The sequence below is a fragment of the Euprymna scolopes genome, chromosome 20 (genome assembly GCF_053919585.1).
Source record: "Euprymna scolopes isolate OS-2025 chromosome 20, ASM5391958v1, whole genome shotgun sequence".
In the NCBI taxonomy this organism is placed as follows: domain Eukaryota; kingdom Metazoa; phylum Mollusca; class Cephalopoda; order Sepiida; family Sepiolidae; genus Euprymna; species Euprymna scolopes.
Window position 1 is genome coordinate 32,990,278 of NC_136501.1, and position 22,616 is coordinate 33,012,893.

A 22,616-nucleotide genomic window follows, 5' to 3' on the forward strand; every position below is an offset into this window, starting at 1 on the left:
GTGTGTGTGTGTGTGTGTGTGTGTGTGTGTGTGTGTGTGAGTATATTAGTATATATGTGTATATAAGACATGTGTTCCGTTATTGACTCATCATTGTGGCTAAACCTAGCAATATAGTACAAGGACCCCGTTAGAAAAATACCTGTCCCAGGACGAGTTAAATTAATACCCCGAATAGAACAATTTGTACCACTTTCATGTTCACTCATGAACATTAAATTTAATATATAATAGTACTAAACCTTATCTCTAGAACCCTTATTCCAATTTTGATCAAATTCCATTACATGATTTGGATTGTAGAAAATATCTAAAATTCTTCAGAAAAGATTGAAAATTCTTTCAGAGGAAACTGAAAATTAGGCAATACTGATGGATTGGTGTCCAATAGTTGTACATAAAACTTACTGGAACCGTGAAATATATTTTTTATTTTAATATATTCTCCAAAACTTAAATTTATTAATTTATGTCTTATTGTTAGAAATCTCACAAAAATTGAAAGTCTCTAAATTTTCACGGATTCGATCCTTTTTTTGCCTCCTTTTATATACATATAAATTAAACTACATATAGTACACATTACCGATCCTTACACATAGCAATTGTGTTTCAAAATTCACAATGATCTGGCAATTAGTTTGGGAGTGAATGCTATACAAATATAATATATATGTATATATATATATATATATATATATATATATATATATTATTTTAAAAATATATATATATTTATTAAATAAAAGATGAGAATTAAAAGTTACATAATACTTCATTATATGATCAGACCAATGTGGAAATAATAAGACAGAAAAATCTCTTTAGGCCATGACATTTCAAAGCTAAATGCTTCTCATCAGAAAAGGGAAAGGGCCAGTATTATACAAAATCTAATATATACACGGCTATATGTCTGCTGTCTGTCAGTCTGTCTCTCTGTCTCCATATTTTCAAACTCTATCTGTTCCGTAACTAAAAGTAACAGAGTGGCGCTAGGGACCTCAAATGATTGGATTTTTTGCAGACCATTCTTTTATGGGTCTTTGGTCGGTTAAAATTGGTTTTAAGGAGTCAAAATTGAAAAAAATCGTTAAACATTTTGTGCATTCATTTTAGTTTATTTTTAATCAGTTTATATACGTGTCACATTGGTACAGTGGTAACGTCACCAGCTTTGAATGCTACGCTTTCGATTCTAGCTGATGGTGCCTAAATCACGACTCTATAATAATATATACGAAATCTGGACTAATTAAAAATAAAATATTTAAGCGTGTTTTACGCCCTGGCAACGACCCCTCCCCTATTATACAATAAAGATAGAAAGCTGCTTCAGAACATTTAGATTAGAAATGATGGAAATATGTATTAAGATATATTAAATATAAGAATAAAAAAAAAACATTAAGATATAGCTAGAGAGAAGAAATCAAGCAAGCGTGAATAGAAGGAAAACATTTTAACAACAGAAAAGAAAAATAATCATAAATATAAAAAGACAAATTTTAAACTGAAAAATGGAAGGGCAGTATATAAGTAATATAAGTAATAGCGAACAGAAAACAGGGATCACTAAGAGATAATATTAAAGAAGAATAGATAATAAAAAAAAGAAGGAAAGGAGGAAGAAGAAAGATGAAAGGGTAAAGAAAGTAAGAATAGGGATAGCAAAAGCAAATAAGGGATATGGAAATACGGGTTTGTATTACTGTACACATAGATTCGAAAAAGTTGTCAAAAAACAAATATACAGGGTGGGCCAAAATAAGGGTCATATTTTTAAATATAATCATATACATATATAGGACCCTTATTTTGGCCCACCCTGTATAACAAATAAATGTTATCAAAGGTAAGATAAGTTACTTTTCTACCAAACTGGATATATTTTTCGTGTTTTTATTTAAGGTAACATGTTTATTCAGCTCGAAAACCATACAGTGTTTACCGATCTATTGGAACATTCAAGATGGAGTCTGATTCTCTCTTTAACACGGTAAATTTGGGAAAAGATGTTATAAATAAAAAACCGGATAAAATACTGTTAAAAACTCGCTCAATATATGTTACCGTGACATAGGTTGACATATATTCGGCGGGTTTTTAATAGTATTTTGTATAGTTCTTTTATTTATAACACCTTTTTCCAAACTTACCATGTTAAAGAGGGTGTGAGACGCCATCTTGAATTTTCGAATACATCGGTAAATACTATGTTTTTCGAGCTGAATAAATATGTTACATTGAATAAAAACACAAAAAATATATCCAGTTTGGCAGAAAAGTAACTTATCTTGCCTTTGATAACATTTATTTGTTATATATTTGTTTTTTGACAACTTTTTCGAATCTATGTGTACAGTAATACAAACCCGGAAATACATATAAGGAAGAAATTATACGTATGACAAAAAGTAAACAAAAAAGAAACAATTAAAAAATCCGTAAGTGAAGGAATGGAAAATCCCCAAATAAAGAAAACTACAGCAAAGTCCTTAAAATGTTCCAAATTTTATAAAAGTCTAAGCAAAATCCTTACAAAGGGGTTTCTGAGAGAGAGAGAGAGAGAGAGAGAGAGAGAGAGAGAGAGAGAGAGAGAGAGAGAGACTGTTTAAAACTCCAAAAGGTTAAAGTGAATTGAGAGTGAGTTAAATCCTGGTAAAAATAATAGGATATATTCTTTGCTAGCTTACTTTTAACTGGTATTTACTGCTCTCCCACTGCAAGAACTGTGACACCAGAGGTGGAAAGTGGAATTGAGTAATCAGCGCCCCAGAGGAAGGGCACTCTGACCTGCAAAAAAGTGCCTGGGCACCACCGTCGACATTCCCTGGTGAGGGCGCCTCAGGCGATCAGCAATGCACTAACCCCTTACTCAAAGAGGAGAAGGCAAGGCCTGGGAGGGTTGACCTCCTAGAACTGCACAGAATTTTACTCGCACCGCAAAAATCAACAGGGGCCGGATTCGTTGTATTATTGTATTTCAACTTTGCAATATGGCTAGACATGTAACTGCTTCAAGGTGTCTTTTCAACAACCGGAGTTTCTAACAGCTACGCCATTTGCATATATTACGAGGAAGGGGCATGATGATGTTTATATGAACAATATCATCCAGGAAGGATGACCTATTTATTTTCGACGAGCTTTGCATTATCGCTAATATTAGCTTGCGATTTCACTTAACATAAACGGTTGGAGAATATATAGGTGTGTGTGTGTGTGTGTGTGTGTGTGTGTGTGTGGTATGTATCTTGCGTAAAAAAAAAATCATTGTGTTCGATTGTAAGTCATGCAAGAACAATTATTTGATTTAAATGCCATAGATTTCTGCATCCTTCGGAGATACCTTGTTTCGTTCGTCTGGTTATTCTGGAACTAGGAAAAATAAGGACATTATTAATTAGTAATTAATAATTTTCGCCGATGGTTGAATAGTTTACAAACACCTACAGTCCAAGAAACCGCCGGCATGAAGAGATAATCATCACATAATTGAATGATATCATTAATAATTTATAAAATACATTGTCATGCATAAATTTATTATAATATAAAAAAATTGTTATGAAACAAGAAAGGTACTATCTACAAGAAATTTTAGGTATGTCTTTTTTTTAATGGAAAAAAAAACATTTCTTCTCGACTGGTCAAACAGGAGTTTCCGTTCTTAAAACGGAACTTCAACCATCATGTGTAGGTAGTTAATAGGGTCAAAAGACAGTTGGCCTTCGGGCCAGTATCAATGTAAAGCATCTGTTCTGTATTCGGCAAGAAGCATAGAAATCCTTCTAAGACTGAGGCAATCTTTTTCTTAATCAAGTGTGCTGCTTTTTGGATTGAGCTGAGCATCCTCTCGTCATATTAAACTGACCTTGTGCCTAACTTTGCCCTCGTGGGGAGAGAAACCGATTCAGCTCATTAAATATGTGCACGTGCAGGGGGTGTAAAGGACACCTGCTGGAACAGCCCGTCTTCGCCCCCTTAGCAACGGGTCGAAAAAAAAGGGCATAGTTACAGAACGTTTGTTGGTTTCTGGAAGGGTTTATGGATCTTCAAAGAAGTCTGGAAATTCTGGAAATGGTAAAAAATCTGAGTTATTCACTATTGAAAGTGGAGCTGTCGGGAAAAAAAGAAGAAAAAACGCGCGAAATTTGGGTGTCGAGACTAAGAGATTTGACGCATGCGTAGACGCACACCACACGATGGCCGCTCCGAAGAAAGAGGAAGAACAGGTACCGTAAAAAGTCGTTTTGCAAATCTCCAACGTTAAGTTGCAATTTCTTGTTGTGTCCATCCGATCGGTCAAACCATGGCCGGAAAGGATGCAGAACAATTTATTAAGCTTTTGCGATTAAACAGAGACTGTTTTCCGATTTCGAGCATTAATATTTTCGTATCATCATCATCAGCAGCGTCCTGACCTCACTATTTTGCTTCTTCGATGGTCCTATTGTTGTTGTTGTTGATCTATTTCATTCTCTCTCTCACGTAACCTTTCTATTTCAATTTCTAAATTACAAACAACACGAAAAGAAAAAGAAAAAAGATAACATGTGTTTTTGCCTTTCACTAGTAAATAATATACTTTCTTGCCTTTTTTTTTTTATGTTGTAACGATGCACTATGCAGATAAAATTACATCGTATGTTGCCGGTGTAATAAACCTTTATTAAAATTCCCCATGACTGAAAAACAAAAAAAAAATAAAAACAAAAACGAACTTATAGACATAACAAAACAAGTCCCCTCCCCATTATAATTACTACTTAAAATTAAACTTTTGTATCAAACAATTTTTATTATATTTAATATGTTGTAGGGTTCCTTTCTAGAATAGTATCTCCCCAGAAAAAAAAAAATACTATTTTAATTTAGGAGCACATGTGTATTATTATACCTGTCGACAATAAACTTTTAATTCTAGTCAGAAATTAATTTCTGTTCGCCACTTTGAAGGCTTCAAAACTTTCAAATGTCCATGTCTTATAACGTAAACATCGTGTTGAATATTTTGTTTTTTTACTTATATATAGTGTCTACATTAATGAAATAACTTCACGTGTCTGTTTTTTTTTTTTTTCTCATGACTGCATCAAGCACATTGAATTAATATATACCATTTTGTTTGAAAAACATTTTTTTTTTCAATTGAATGAAATAATAAAACTAAATAAAAATAAAAGAATCCTATAAACGGTATCGTATTCCTGACTATTTTTTCCTCCACTAGAGCAACGGCAACGCCGGATAAATACAGCTAATAAATAAAAAGAAATTATTTCCTACGAAGCCTTGGGCATTCGAAAGTGATTTTGGGACCTTTAAAGTGGCGTATATGAAGTAGTTTCTTTCCAGAATTGAAGTTTGTAGGCAAGAGAGTCGAATATTATTAATTTTTCCCCCAAAGAAAGTTATGATTTCAGCCTCTCTTCTAAAAAAGAACCTGAACCTTGAAATCGTTTTCAATTTCAACTTCATTATTTTTTTCTGCATCCACAATTTACTTACATACGTCATTTCCCACTATAATATTATTCTAAGTTCAAATTAGATTCGACATTAAAAAAAATTCTACAGCAAATTATTTGTAACTCGGAAAAATTGAAATCAATTCTGCCCCTACTTCTGGCATTTTTTATAATTCCACTTTGTCACCTTTAAAAAATCCCTTTTGTAATTTTTTTTTCGCACGAAAGACTAGATTTGACACGAGGTCAGTTAAATGTAATGAATCCAGTTCAAAAACCAATCCAATAAACCAATCAATCGTCTAGAAGGAGGTAATGCCTGAGAGAATGACTTCCTAAAACGAACCGGAAGCATGCCCTACTTTGCCCAATAAGGCAATTATCACCTGAAATACATTTTTTTTCATTCACTAGAGAGTCCCTGCCTTAAGTGTAAATTATTTTTACGTATGACTTAACCGGAACTTGGTATTGGATCAGAGTAAAGTATTGTTTTGTTTGGTTCTAAACGGCCGATTCTGCAGGCATTACCTTCTCCGTCAAGTGGAAAGAATTGGTTTAAGTTTTTGTTCGAAAAGAGACGACAGATCTATTTTATTTATTTATTTATTTTTTTTAAACTATGTCCTTTTAAGCAAAAACAATATTACTTAACTGTCATGCCGGCAATATAAATATATCTAAAAATTACGAAATTTCTTCGAATAGAAAATTTAATTATAGGGGAAAATTGCATTTTTCGTAGATTTTTTTAGAGTAGACTGTGAAGATTGCAGAAACTCGGCATGTTTTATATGACATCGTAATGGCGTCCAACATGTGTAGCCGATATCAAAACCTTTTTTTTTTTTTTTTATATTAAAAACATAATAGTATGTGTTCTACTCGATGAATCTGTATTTTTTTTTACTATTTTCGACATGGACAATTCAGTAAGTAATATTGTTCTTTTTTTTAAATTTTTTTTTTAAATTAAAACGATATATATATAAAAAAAAAAAAATCGATCTCTCGTCTCTCTTTGAACAAGCACCTCTACAGGAATAAGGACTGGTCCAATGACGGCAAGTTTTCGCACACATCCAGAGACCCTATTTTGGAGGAAGCTCGATTCTCCACTAAACATACTTAACACGAACCTACACGTGCGTCTTTACAACAGTAAGGTCTTTTTTTTTTTTTTTTTAAATTTTTTTTTTAACCATAGCGTGATATGCAATGTTATATTTGTTTTTATATAATGCTTTAGCGTAATATGCGAGTTGTATTTTCGCTATTATTGGAAAGTATCTAATATACATTTCATTCGTTTCTTCCCCGGTCGAATCTGAGATCTCCACATTAAAGAACGAGATCAGACAAAATCACTTGTCTATGCGTTTTTCGCCTTTGATAAATATACATGGAATCATAAAAACAAATAAAATTACTAAATGAAAATAAGGAAAACTAAAACCAGTTTTGAAGAAATTGTAAAATGACTAATTTAATTTATGGGCCACAGAGGTGCGAAAAACTTATCAAAACAAACAAAAATATAACAAATAAATGTTATCAAAGGAAAGATAAGTTACTTTTCTACCTAACTGGATAAGTTTTTTGTGTTTTTATTTAATGTTAAATATTTATTCGGTTCGAAAAACAAGTAATATTAAGCGCTACCGGAGAACAAGAAAAAAAATGGTCACGATGTTTTTTCAAAATAAGAAATAAAGCAAAATGGTGGCAGAAACCCACCCAATAATTGTTACCGTGATTGGGTAGGTTTTTAGCACCATTTTTTTTTTTTTATTTCTTAGTTTGAATTGATTATCAAGACTTCAAAGATGTATAAAGACCCCGTGGCTTTTTTTTTTCTTGGTTTCCGGTAGCTCTTAATGTTACTTGTTTTTTTGAACCGAATAAACATTTAGCCTTAAATAAAAACATTAAAAACACATGCAACTAGGTAGAAAAATAACTTATCTTGCCTTTGATAACATTTATTTGTTATATATTTGTTTTTTGACAACTTTTTCGCACCTCTGTGGATTGTAATACAAACCCTAATTTGTTTCCCTCTTGCCTCTCCACTTCAACAAATACTCGTCTGGCTACAACAACTGCTAACAATTTCTTTCACTCTCTATTTCTATATATGCCTAAAGCTAAATGAAAATTCTATGACTAAAGTTTATATCTTAGAACTCATCGTCTGTTGAGGCTGCTTCCCAGCTAACTATAACATGGTCGTTTTCAAGTCTATTCTTAAAAGAGCCCTCGGATATAAATTTAAATCGTAACGAAATCAAGTTTAAACTCCAGGAGGGAGCTCCTTGATCTCTGAAAACTAACTGAAGTAAAATACAAAAAACTACTGCCCTTTATATAATATCATACAAGTTTATGCATGCAGATTATCATACATGTTAGCCACTAGCAGGGCTACCTGACGTAGCTTGGGATTTAAAAAGGGTTAACAAATGTTCCACACTTCTTATACTTTTATTGTCATCGAAATCAGTGAAATCGCCCATTCGTCAAGCAAAACAATTGATTGCCTGATCTGATCAGAAACTCACCTCTGTGCACTGGGAGGAAGTTTCACATGCCTCCCCACAGTGATTTAGTCCACAATTCATTGTAGTCTAACTCTGTCCCGTGGGGAGGCATAGTAAATAGGTACATTGTAATGTAGAGAACCTACTGTTGATTTTATGAAATTATTTTTAATTTTATATAATGACTCGAATTAAGTTTAAAATGCAAAAGTCAGGTACAATGATCCAGTTATACTCTAAACAGAAGCGTTCATTTTGAACGCGCCTCCGTCTTATCAAAGAACTTACTGGCTTATATAAATACTTATCAATATTATATTATATAAATTCTTATCAAAGAACTTACTGGCTTATATAAATAAGCCGAGCCATTCTGCATGTGTGATGATAAAACTTTTTGAATGCAATTATGCTGGTAGGCTGCATAAAAGTGTTAACTTTGCCCCAAATTGGACTGTTTCTTCTTTAATCAGATTTCTTTGATTATCGATTTTTGATACTTATCGGAGATATTCCAATACATAACCTATCTAAAAACACTCCCAGGCACATTAGGTACATGTGTGTGAAATTTAAAAAAAAAATCAGCCCAGTCGTTTTGGAGTCTGTAGGGAACGAACTCGCAAACACACACACACACACACACACACACACACACACACACAGACAGACAAAATGCCTTTTATATATGAAAATGGGGGGGGGGAAGTGTCGTTGATTTGTGAGAGATTTTGATTGAAGTAAATGAAACAAGAAAACCAACTTGTCATTTGAACCAAAATATGTTAAAATAGCAGATGCTGAACAATCAAAGCAGTTGATAGTGCTATAATAAATGGAAACAAACTGTAACACTTTATTGCAGTTTCACAGTATTGCCCATGAGAAATGTATCCAACTGGCATAAATCGATTGATTGGTTTACAAAATGCATATTGTATCACTCATCAATATCCTTTGAGTTTTGTAAGCGTTTTGAGATCTAAGATAAATCATTCTACAAAAAAAAAAAAAAAAAGAAAAAGAAATGAATTATTAGAGAAGCTTTGGAATTAGGACTCCTTCTATGAAATACACTATGTTGATAAATAAAGCTGAATTTTGCATAGAAATTGTTTTATATTATTAGGCTTGGAATTTATTGAGTGATGTGTTACATCATGACCTATTGAGATGTGCGTTATTTGCCAAGACTCTTAGGTAGATGCATTCATCTTAGGCATTACATAATGCTAATATAGTCACTTCACAATGGAACTTTGTGTTCTGATATTTGTTTGAAAATCTTTTTCAAAAATACTGCTCTTTGATGGAACATAGATGGATGCCTTAGTTTCTTGCAAGCTTTTTGAATTTCTTCCTGCAGAACGACACCTCGTTGTTAGGGAGCAAGTTTAGGTGTAGCCAGCAGTACTACCATAACACAGCTAGCTAGAAGCATAAACCCACATTGTGATTTTATATTCATTGATGCATACACTAATTGCCAGGTATCTGATCATTCTACATTACTTTGGTGATGATGATGATGTCAATTTGCATATGAATAAAAAAAAAATGACTTTGAACGTTATCATCCAAACTGATCATTAGTGTGTGCGAAACAAATGCAGTTGAAACAGAGCGAGATGTACACTGGTAAGTTTGGTTAATTTCACACACATATAAAAGATACTCGACCACATAGTCGTAGATAGGAGGTTGCTATGAGGAACCTTCAATAAGTTTTCAGACTTTTTTTTGTATGTGCACTTTTATTGATAGTACACACATGAAACGCTACTCCCCTTCGAAGTAATCTTCTCTGCACTTGTACCGTTCCAACAACTTCTGGAAGGTTCCATGGAAATCCTCTTGTGTGAGCATGTCAATGACTCTAGTCACAGCCTTTTTCATTTCCTCAATTATCTCATGACGACAGCCTCTAAGATTTTCCTTGAGCTTAGAGAATAACTAAAAAGTCACATGGAGCAAGGTCTGGCCTATAGGGAGGGTGAGGAACTGTCTTGATGCTCATCTTGCTGCTGACATCTTTCTTTCTGATCTTCTATGAGCACCCTTGGAACAAATTTTGTGCAAATCTTCCACATCTTCAGTTCCTCGTGAATAATTGTGTACAGTTCCCACACTGACATCAAACTGTGCACTTATTGTCTCTATGAAAACTCGACGGTCCTTATCCATGAAATTCATTATTTGGTCAATCAACTCTGGTGTTCTGACTTCCTTACTCTTCTCACACCTCGCGTTGTCCCTCACAGACTCTCTACCTTTCTTTAATCTCTTCTGCCACACAAAAACTGATACTCGATTCATACAAGATGGTCCAAAAACAGTGAATCATTCCATACGTATCTGTGGCACTTTTTACAAGTTTAAAACAATTTTATTGCCTATCATTCTTCTAAAGGGTCCTCACGTCCAGATTGCATTTTTGAAATTCATCGGCTGTGACAATCAGGCTTTCTGCTGTAGCTGTTTATTTGAACCTAATATAAAAATTAGTCAGTCATCTCATAAGATGTATAGCTTTCATTAACAAATGAATGACGGCATGGCATTGACAATTGACCAAATTTGTTTGGTATTGTATGGTATTCATCCTAGGCAGGTTGAACCGGCTTCCCCTCGAGTATCAAAGGAATATTAAATTCACAGGATGCCCCCACTCGCATCTAATGTTTGGTGCATTTTTACCCAGGAAGCCAATATCTAACAGCCTGAAAAATAAATCCTCAATGGGTAAGACAATATTTTTGCTGTTTGGTAAGTATGCTCTGCATAGGTTGAGCCAGGCAACATGTAATCCTTTTTGTCATCATCAGATTTTTGCACACAAAAGTCTTTATTGTCAGTGTATGAGCCACCCGTTCATTGCGGTTCAGTCATAACATGACTAACCTCTTTTTTTTATTCTATCATAGCACATCCATTAGTGAGATCAACAACTTAATGAACCTGAGCTCTTTCTCAGAATAGAGAAGTAACTGATCCTTGTTTTTTATTTACCTCCTTTTGTGTGTTTAATTAATGTGTTTCTATGAAGTGAACTGGTTTTGAATTTGGCACACCCAGATTTTCAGTCCATGTCATTAATCACTTAGCCACCAATTGTTGTTTATAAATTATTGTAGGAAGGCTTAGGAAGTTGGATGTTTTGATCAGTCAGTCATAAAAATGTCAAGAGTTAGATTTGTATATTTTTAAACTCTGAAGAATCAATAAGCAGTTTGAGTATTAGAAAATTTGAAAACAAAAAAGTCCATCAGAATTCTAAGAATCAGAATTGAACCATATACCTTCAGATTATGTAAAAACCTGCCTGTAGGTTGCAAGTATTCAACTTTCGGTTAGTTAGGGTGTGATATTCTTCAACATAGCTGGTATTTGATCACCTAATCACTTTCAAGATACTACCCAGATCTTCCTGTGTTAGACTTATTTTGTGTGGAAATAAGTCTCTCTCACGATGGTAACTACATATAGGTTTGTCTCTCTGAGGAAACATCACAATGTCAGTGTAGTAACATATTTAGGGCATCCATATGACATTGGTTTAGTTTTCACAATTATTTGCAAGGTGTTTAGAACTGTTCCAATAACGGACTCAAAAACTAGATAGGGACGTTCTTCGTTTCAACCTTTGATGTTTAGTGTCGCTATAAATATCGACCCGTCTTGTTTCATTGTTTTCATAATTGCTTGAGCTTGAATTGAAGAGGGAAATTTTTTCATGTTCATTAAGAAATGTTTTGTAATGCATAACGTAAATTAAAGTAGGTGACTCCTGATGCAATCTTATACATGTATGAGAGTCAGATTCGTCCTAAGTACTGTTAGAGGTGTTCCACTCAAAGTACTTTCTGTTGACTAATTCAAGTTCAAAATATACTTTGCAATCTAGAGATGATCTCTTCTGTTCCTTACAGCTTATTTCTCACGGATTATATGGTTTTCTCGTTTTTTCTATCATCATTTTTATGGAACATGCTCGACTGGGTTCTTGTTTGTAAAACAAATCACACAGCAGGGCTCTGTTTTTCTACTACGAAAAAAACTTTAATTTCTTCCTTTGTGCGCCTAACATCAGGTAGAATTTCACAAATGCACATTAACATGAGACTGCTTCCCTGCAAATTACATAGTGGCCTTCAAAGCCAATGTTGACAGATTCTTATCACAAACAATCCTCATTAGTAATCAAACTTAGTTCATTCCATTCATCATTTTCAAGCCTTTCATAATATTCTTCATTTTGATCTAACACAGATTATTGTTATAGTCACTGGCACACCCAATGCTGATGAATTTGCAAGTGTTCTTGATCCTTTTCTCACCAATTGTCGTGAACTGTGCTCATTCACTGTTCTGTCTCTGCTGGTATCACTTGCTTGTCTGAACTAAGATCTAAACAAAACAAAACAAGATCTATAATGCCTCTCTCCATCGTATAGTGTATTAATACCCAGTGGCTGACTAGGACAGCCTATTCATAAGACATCATTCGTATCAGAAATGCACTTGTATTCCATGTTTGGAAAGAATGTCTTTTCTATCGCATCCTACTTAGCTGATTGGTTAACCATTCATACCCTTCAAGAAATTCTGATAGAAACCAAACAGCCAACCATAGTACACTGCAGTTGCTTTCAATGAAATAGATGTTCTGAAACTAAAGCTGCCTTTAGGACTTTCAGCAACCACCACAAAAGTGTTATAGAAAATGCAATAGTCATATATCCAATCGGTTAAATCTAAAGTAGCTAAGCAGATGCTTAGTTCTAGTGAGTTTTGGTGAATAGCAAAGTCTTAAACAGATGTGTGACCTTCATCCCAATCATCATCAATGGACCTGAGGTGATTTTATCAGTATCCGATAAAGTCAAACTATTTGCTAAGAACTTTGCATCAAACGCCACCCTTCACGATCAGGGCCACTTACTGCCTGAATTTCCTCTTAAGATTGAAAATACTTTGAGTGACATCCATATATCTGTCCAGCATGTTGCCAAACTTATCAAGAAACTTTAAAGTACCTATTTACAATGCCTCCCCCACGGGACAGAGTTAGACACCAGGGTTGTTTTTTAACGTGGAGAAAAGGTACAAAAATAAAAATTGTCCCAGTCGTGAAGGACCGCTCCTCCACCGAAAGAGAACAAGAAATGGAAGTCCAGCACCTGAAGAACAGATACTACACTTTAAAGTAGCTGGCATTGATAACATTCCAATCATAATGTTGGAAAAGCTACAATGAAACTAGATCTCCTCCTTAAAAAGCTGTTCCAAGGTTGTTTAAAGAAGACAGGTTTCCTAACATCTTGGAAAACTTTGTCAGTCTGCCCAGTATTTAGTCTTTTGCATTTTACTACAAACCAATCAGTCGCCTGTGCATCTTAATTTGTTTGAATCTGTGATAAGCAATATGGTTTTCGTTTTGTGAGCTGATGTGCTGATTGTAATATCACACAGAATCAGTGAACCTATTGACGGGACCTTTGTTTGTAGATCAATAGCTCTTTACATATCAAAGGCCTTTGATAGAGTTTGGCATAAATGTCTACTTCACAAGATTGCTGACTATAGAAGTATGTGGGCATGTCTTCTCAAACATCAAATCCTGTCTTTCTGATAGGTTTATATAAATGTAGTCATTGATGCACAGTAGTCTGAGGCTGATAGAATCAATACTGGCATGCTTCAAGGATCTATTCTGAGCCGAACTCTATTTCTGATTTTAATCAATGATCTCCCAAATCACATTCTTAGATCATTTGTTGATATTTATGCAGATGACACAACTATCTATGGCAATACTTTAAAGTGCAACAACAACCAAGATTTTTCTGATTCTCTCTCTTCTGAACTTGAACAGATGGTACAATGGGGAAAAAGGTGGCTGTTTATGCTTAACGTGTCTAAAAACCAAGCTTCTATCTTTTCACAGCTAACGTTCGGATCCTCATTTGACTCAAATTGAAATAAAGGGCTCCTGTCTTGAGGAAGCTCTCTGCTTTGATTAGCTTCTGTAACTGACCTTCACTCCAGACCTGAAATGGAAGTTTTACATTAAATTTGTTGCCAAGATCATAAGAAAAATTGTTGGATCATTTTATCACTCCTAACACAATCTTCTACCTGTATAAGAGCCAAATATGTCCTAAGATGGAGTACTGTTGCTACATCTGGGAAGTAACTGCCCAGAGTACCTCTTTATGCCTTGACAATATGAAATCGACTTTGAAACCTAGTGTGCCATGCTCTGTCATTGGTTATATTTCCCCAACAAAGCTGATATCCATTTATATATCTGAGTATTTCCAAATGTTTACCCATCTAAGTACTGACCAGATGCAATGTTGCTTAACTTCATTAATCCGATGATCTAGTGTGTCAACATAATTTAGCCATAGACTTCTTACAGCACATAGTATTCTAAAACCAAGGCCAATATGTACGATAAGAAGATCTGCATAATTCCAGTAATTATAGCATCAATCTGACTCATGAAAAAGAATTTCAAAACTACCTATTGAATATACCTGGCTTACCAAGTGCAAAAGAAATACAAACAATTGCATTTGTTAGAATCTTACAAGGATCTCTTGGTAAGAGTGACTGAAATTGTGGGTGAATGTCGCGCATCTAGTAGGATGTTCTATCCCTATGAAGAACAAAATGATAAAATTAAAACCAAAAAGCGATATCAGGCCTAATATTGCTTAATTTCAGTAATCTGATAAGGAATGATAATGGTTATAAATTTTCACTTTGCTTAAAAGAATTACTGATAGGCATGAAAAAAACGAAACAAGAAAATACCAGGTAAATATACCAGGTGAACCAAGTGCAAGACAGATACAAACAATTGTGCTTAAAGAGAGAGAATCCTAAAACGATCTCTTGGTTGGAGTCAATGAAATAGCCGGTAAATATCTGGCATCTAGTAAGATGGCCCATTCTCAACAAAAAACAAAATTGTTAAAGTAAAAAGAGGGGAGTGTCATAACTAATGTAATGGACATCAACTTTGGAATCAGCTAAACTAGTTCATTTGAATCTACTGCATTCACTTATAGCATAATAGTGTTAGATGACCCAAAAAAGGGCTGATGTGTGATAAAACAGAAACCAAACAGTAGTGAAAGATCATTAATAAAACATGTGCTCAGCAAAACAACCTTTGACATTAGTTAGAATTTAAATGACCACCAATCATCCGTGATCATTGTATTGTGGCAATCATGAATCTGAAATGGAATTTTTTTTTATGCAATCATCCAAAATGAACAAATTCGATCATTTAATTTTTTTCACAATTTAAACATTTTTTCAATTGGAATAGATCAATATTTCTACATTTAAAAACCGGAGAATTGAAAACAACCCCCCCCCCCCCCCAAAAAAAAAAAAATTAATGTTGGATTCATTGGACTACTGTTCACATCTCTAGTGCCATTTTTACAATGTTTCGGTTAATGTAACCTCTGACTTTTTCAGGTAGAACTCAAAAATCTGGATGACGGAATTTCAAACGGAACCCTTTATTTACTTCATGGGGAGGGGGTAGCATGCTCTAATTCCATCAGCCATGACTGGTTAGAGGTCCTATGTAATTCGCAAGGACCCGTAGCGCAGTGGTTAGAGTACTTGGAAAATTAGTTATAAAAGTGACCTTCTGAAGGTTGAAGGTTCAATTCTCAGTGTGGGTGATTAAAAATTACAATTACGAATTACTTAGGTCTCTATCCAGTCATGGCTGACAGAATGAGAGCATGCTACACCCAGTGAAGCAAATAAAAAAGAGTTCCGTTCAAAATTTTGTCCAGATTCTTCAAGTTCAATAGAAACATTTCAAAGTTTGACAAGATACACCAGAAGAAGTTTTTTCTTAATATGAGAACAGTAGTTCAATGAATCCAAATACTATAAATAACCAATCCTCATCTAAAAAATTCAGTAGTGTAAAAAAAATAAAATCCTAAACATTTTTTTTCTCATTGACGATTTGTAACAACAATTGCGATAAAAGATAAGACATCAATAATAGTTTCCATTCAGCAACAGGAGAGGTTGTCTGTTATCAGCATCTGTTGTTACAGATTGACAGTGAGGAAAAACAAATATCTATAATTCACTGAAGATGGTCAGGAATTTTATTTATGTTTTCATTTATTAAATGAATAAATGAAAATAAATCTCTTAGCATTGAATTTTGCTTTAAAAATGTTTTCTTGTATTAAAAAAAATATTTCTAAATTTAATAAATTACTACCATTGAGATTTTATTTGAATTAAAATTTTGAATAAACAAACAATGTTATTTTCTTAAAAGTTGGCTTTATAAATATCAGTCCTTATTTTTCATTGTAAGACCTGGCAAAAGGAAAACAAAATTTTAAAAATTTAATAAAGAAAAAAAAGTAGGTGAAATATTTAATCTCTGAGGGAAATATTAGTTTTTGTAAGTAATTAGGTAATCAGATAGAATGAGCAGTAGGAGATCATTGCTAAACAGGAAATGTTAGGACTTTGAAAAGAGGTGATATGAAGATATCACTGTTTAGATGTATTTCTAGTTTGAATTTTGCTTTCATAATTCTAGCATATTTTCATGAAATTTTATAAAAATTGAAAAAAAATTTGCTAAAAGTTGAAACAATATTTTAAGTAAAATTGAGAAAAAATCGAAAATTTGATCCTTAGAAATACACAGATGTTACTCCATGATTTGAGTTACGGCTTGCAACTTGCCTAGTTTGCTATATATGGCAATTTGCTTATGTAATTACAGAATTGTTATACTGTGCTCAGAGCCAATGGTCTTGTGCCAGACTGGTGCAGGTATGAAATAAAAGAGTAGAAAGTGGACCTTGGGTTTACTTTTGACAGTCTTGTAATTCTTACTTTCCTTATTTTGTCCTTTAGTCCTTATATTCCATGAGCAATGTTTTTGACAAAGAGGAAGGAATTACTATTTTCCGGATCAAAATCTATCCGTATTCCACTTAGCGTTGGCTAGGTTTTCACCTTGAAGTGTATTTTTTTGTTTTCTTTTTTTACATTAAGTGGCTTCATGTCTTGTCTCATGATTTCCATAAAAAAATTAGATAAAGCCAAAAAACGCAATATGAAATTAATGTGCAGATAAATCTACAATCTGAAATCCGACCACACCCAACACAATAAGTTGGAAGATTTGCTCAGCGCACTACACTGCTCAGAATAGACATTACCCTAAGGCTGAATCGGTTATACTGGCCATGTAATGTGGCGCGTTCACTCTTCGGGATAAACAGTTACAGAAGAATGGATGATTTGAATTGCAGGAAGTTTGGCTGGCCAATGAAAACTTGGAAGCGAGTGATACGATAAGGATGTGAAAGAGTGGAGTTTGAAGACTGTTGAACCTCAAGAACTATAGATTAAACTTGTGAAATACCAAAAATGTCTGACCCCAGAAAAGGGAAAAGTGATGTTAACCCTTTACCGCCAAATTGTACTTTCAAGTTGCGTTTAAAAAAAAAAAAAAATATTTCTTACTCTTATAGGTTGTCAGCCCAACTGTACAGGCCTATGCATGGTTCAACAAGTGAATGAGGGGTTTGTTTACGTTTGTGTATCAGTTGCACGCTAACTTTTGTCATGCTTGGGTTTCATGATTAAAAATTTATTACATAAAGAAAATTCTGGCGGTAAAGAGTTAAATGAATAAAAGACCTTTAAAACAATACGAGCAGACAAATTGCTAATATCAAATAGATTTTTAAAGCTTCAGAAACTAAAAGTGAACAAAAGTTGAATCAACCTCTTTTTTATTAGACATTAAGCAGATCTGACATAAAAAATATGCTCTCCATAGTTTTAGCTTAGCTAGACGTCAGACCAACAAATATAAACTTAATCATGCAATACAAAGATAGTCTGCTGAATACAACTGGTTATTTCAGCCTACATAGAAAACTGATATTCAACAAAATAATCTTGAAAGATACTTTTCCATTAGTTATATTATTTCTCAATCTTCCTCAAACCAAATCTTCACACCAAAATGATCCTTGCAACCTAGAATCTTGTTTAGTGTTTATGCTACTTATTTTCAAACAACCTCACACAAGTTGATCAATGGAGGCATTGAAAAGATGGTTCCATAGTTTTATATTTTGATTCTTTACTTAAAATGTCGTTGGCATAAATTATAGTCATTTTTAACTATAACAAAAAAGTTGGATAAAATTACTTGAATGTGCATTAATCAAACTCAACTTTAATTCTGTGAAACTTCTGCTCTTTTGAAAACTGCTATAGTGTTAAATTTGAAGACTTGTATTCCATAAGATTAAGATTTTCTGTTAGATCCATATAACTATGCAACTCACAAATTGCTATTTGGTTCTTACTAGCCATTTTTTTTTTTTTTTGTTCTTCCACCATGTTTTTAATATAAACAAATTAAAAAATTACTTTACCAGACTAGGACTATTTTTCTGATCGATAGCATATTTACTATCAGCAGCAGATAAAAATTAAAATGATGCTATATTTGTAATTTACAATGAATTCAACTATATTGTATTTCAAAAAAGGGATTTTTAAAAAATTACCTTTGAAAATGAATTGCCGCAAGCAGATATGTTGTGTGTTTTCTCAGATATTATTTATTTTATTATATGTATATAATTGTTAAAGTGAATAATTTTATAGTGATTAAAAAAACTTACACATTGATTTTGTTTTTTAATTTTTGAGATGAGGATTCCGAATTTGTCAGACAAATGTTCCCATCTTAAGTTTTATTTTCACACGGTTTTGGCCAGGTGTATGTTGTGGAACTCTGGAATCTACATGGAATTTTGAATGGAACTCTTTATTTAATCCATGGGAATACCATACTCTCATTTTGTCAGCCAAGACCAAGAAGTTTTAAGTAATTTGCAAATTGTATTAGTAACGCCCGTGCTGAGGATTGAAACTACAACATCCAGAAGGATATTACTTACAACTGAATTTACCTAATATCTTGCAGAGAATTCTCGTATGAATTTTCGGAGCTTTAAACCTATTTTTGTGTTTAGATATACAATCTTATGACTTATCACTAAAGATTTCTACTTATTACTACATATTACTTCTACTTATTTCTAAAAAGCACTTTTGTGTGTGAGTTTGTTCCCTATGAACTCAAAAACCACCGGGCTGAAGCTTTTTGAAATTTCATACAAATACAATTTGTGTTTGGGAGTGTTCTTAGATAGGTTTTGTATTAGCTGGCCAATTAAATAAGTAACAGTCTGATTTTGACAAAGTTAACACCCTTATACAGTCTAACATTGTAAGAACATTTCTGAAGTTTTATCACCGCATAAGCAGAATGGCCAGGTATATTAAATCAATAGTAGGTTCTTTGATAAAATAGAGGGGCATTTGAAATGAATGTTCCTGTTTAGAGCACAATTGAACCATCATACTTGACTTATGCATTTTAAACTTAAATTCAAACCATTATATAAAATAGTTTCATAAAATCAACTGTAAGTTCTCTACAGTGCAATATAGATTGCAATGTTTTGTGGACTAAGTAACTGCGAGAGGAATGTGTAGCTTCCTCTCGGTACACTGTGAGGGGTCTCCAACTAGAGTAGGCAATCAATTGATTTGATTGAAAAATGGGCGATTTCACCATTTTCGATGACAATAAAAGTATTGAAAGTGTGGAACAGCCGTTGATCCTTATTCAATTCTAGGTAATTTTGAGTCCTCCTGCTAGTGACCATATCTATTAGTTATAATTAATGGTTCCAATATTGTATTAAATTTTATACTACGTCTGCTTAGTATTTATGTGCTTCTTCTTTAAGTCATCTTTAATTTACTTTGTCACAAAAGTATAGATGGTTTGCCATACCTGAGTTTGACTGAAACATTGCAGAGTTCGACAAGATAAACATGAAGAAGGTTGGAAGTCACATGAGCTAAAACGGTGTTACTTATACTCCGATAAGAACAAAAATTTGAATAGGTCAAATAATCCACACATGGATTTATTAAAAAAAAAAATTGTACCCATCTTGAGATTATCTAAATTATTAATTTGGCCAACCAATCATTTGCAGACGAACAATTACTTTTTAGCTCATATAAACAGGCCTATTCTCCATTAGTCAGGCATGTATAGGATCATTAGCTATTACGATTATTTTCTATTTAGTAAAGTGGATGAAGGTGGTGTATCAGATCTTTATATGGGGTTTAAGGTTAATCTTTATCATTTTATCACTGAAATTGTGCTTATTGTAATTTAGAATGACCCATCAAAAATTGTAAGCATTTTTGTCCAGCAATCATCGAATAAATAAGAAGCCTATATGGTCTTCAGCTGTCTTAAATAATAAAAACACATAACATATTCACCTTAGGTGGGTTGAACTGACTTCTTTCAAAGGAGAAAATGTCCTGGAATTATTAAATTCATAACCTGTCTCCAGTTACATATCTTGATCAGGGAAGATATTACATTTTTGTAGTTCTTGCAGGGAAGTGTCAAGGTCCTTCTTCTTACAGAACCTGATATTTCCAAATGGTCACCCATCTGGTACTAACTAGGTTTAATGTTGCTTAATTTTGTTGATCTAATGAGAACTTGTGTCAACATGATTATACTGTATATCGATTGCCAAGAAAAAAATGGACACTTCAATGCTTGGTCTATTAAAGAATTTTTATATAATGTATGGAAAATAGTGCTCAGAGCCAATTAGTTTGTGCCAGACTGGTGCAAATGCAAAGTAAAAAAATGAACAATATGAAATTGACAATACTTTCTATATTTAGTAGTGTTTTGTCTTTTTCCACCTTGTGATGAAGAGGTGTGTTCTTATAATTGTTTACGAATACAAACCAGTATTTAGAAAACTACATTATTGTTGATTGTTGACTTTATTGAGTCTAAATGTTATGATGGTCCAATGAAAATTATTAATTTTTGTTTATTGATTATGATTGTTATGTTCCAGAATTTTTGAGATGAGGATTGTTAATTTGAATTACTTTAATTATTTTCATTTTGGTTGTTATTTTCAAAATGTTTCGGTTGATGTAACATCCGTCCTTTATCAGCTGTGTCTTTTTGAACTTGTGAATTCTTTATGTCAAATCTATACAAAATTTTAAACTAAGCCTTTTATTTAATTCATAGTTGTAACCATGATTGATTAGATGTGCTAATTAAAATGCTTTTTTAGTTACGTTTCTGAATTTTTGAGATGAGGATTGGTTATTCATATTATTTGGATTCATCGGACTACTGTTCTCATCTGGAGTGTGATTTTCACAACGTTTCGGTTGATATAACCTCCGACCTTCTTCGAACTCTGGAATGTTTCTGTCAAACTCGGGAATTTGGACAGAATTTCAAGTGGAACTCTTTATTTACTTCATGGGAGTAGCATGCTCTTGTTCCATCAGCCATGACCAAATAAAGGTCCTAAGTAATTCGCAATTTTATTTTTCGGTCGCCCACACTGAAGATTAAACCTTCAACCTTCAGGAGAATATCACTTTTTACAATTGATTTTTCCGAGTAATCTAACCACTGCGCCACAGATCCTTGCAGACAATTATAGTAATGGTCTTTTTTAGTTATTTTCCTCTAGTAACTTTGATGCTACCAGATATTGGCTTCTTGAGTGTTTTTTCTTTATTTTTCAATCATGTTCTGCAAAATCAAAAACAAAATTAATTTTTCTCTACAAAACAACCAAGCCGAGAACTTGGATTATAAACACTTTATTTTTCCAAAATTACTGGATTTGGCATTAAATAACCCCCCAAAAGTTTGGATGTTGTAAAAACAAAACAATCAAACTAAACATCATGAATAAATATTTGAAAATATAAACAAGTTGAAGCAAAAAACCTTTTTCCAAAATTATTGGATTCAGCATTAAATAACCCGCAAACGTGTGATATATTGTAAACTAAAACTACCAACCTGTAATAAGATATATGCATTGATTAGCTGATCTATTTTAAGTGGCAGTCTTTTTGAGGTTAAAGGTTCAATCCTTGCTCCAGGTAATAATAATTATGAACAACAATATGTTTCGGAATTTTTGAGATGAGGATTGATAATATGAATTTTCCTGGCCAGTGTAATCTTTAATGTTTGTCATGTATGTGTTGTTGAACTCTGGAATCTTATGAAATTTCGAACGGAACCCTTTATTTAATCTATGGGGGGGGGGTAACTTGCTTTTGTTTTTGCTTTTTTGAAATTTTGCACAAGCATTAAACATGATATAAGTAAAAAAAAAAAAGGTAATGGAATGGATTTTCTGGGAAAACTCCGGTTGCTCCCCTAGGAGTGCCTTTCGGGTTAAAATGGCTAAAATTGACACTTTTGTGATTATTAAAAAAAAAATTGATGCTTTGGATTTTTATAAATCTTTCTGAAAAGTTGTAACTAACTGATTTTTATATAATTTTTTTGGTCTATAATTCATGATAACTCTTGGGTGTGCCCCAGGGGCTCTTTTAGAGCTTGTAAAAACGCTTAATTTTTGGAACTATTTTACCATATTTGTCCCAAATTTTCTGTGTATGT

General features: G+C 33.2%; 1 protein-coding gene across 2 annotated transcripts in view; it reads left to right on the forward strand.

Annotated features, from left to right (window-relative positions):
• The first annotated feature begins 3,660 nt into the window (after window positions 1–3,660).
• Window positions 3,661–22,616, forward strand: part of LOC145241388 (uncharacterized) — a 166,066-nt gene continuing 147,110 nt past the window's right edge. For both annotated transcript variants that reach the window (XM_080104309.1, XM_080104310.1), the window contains exon 1: window positions 3,661–4,238. In XM_080104309.1, the coding sequence (XP_079960435.1) occupies window positions 4,209–4,238 (30 nt within the window). In that variant the 5' untranslated portion in view covers window positions 3,661–4,208. The remainder of the gene's footprint in view (window positions 4,239–22,616) is intronic.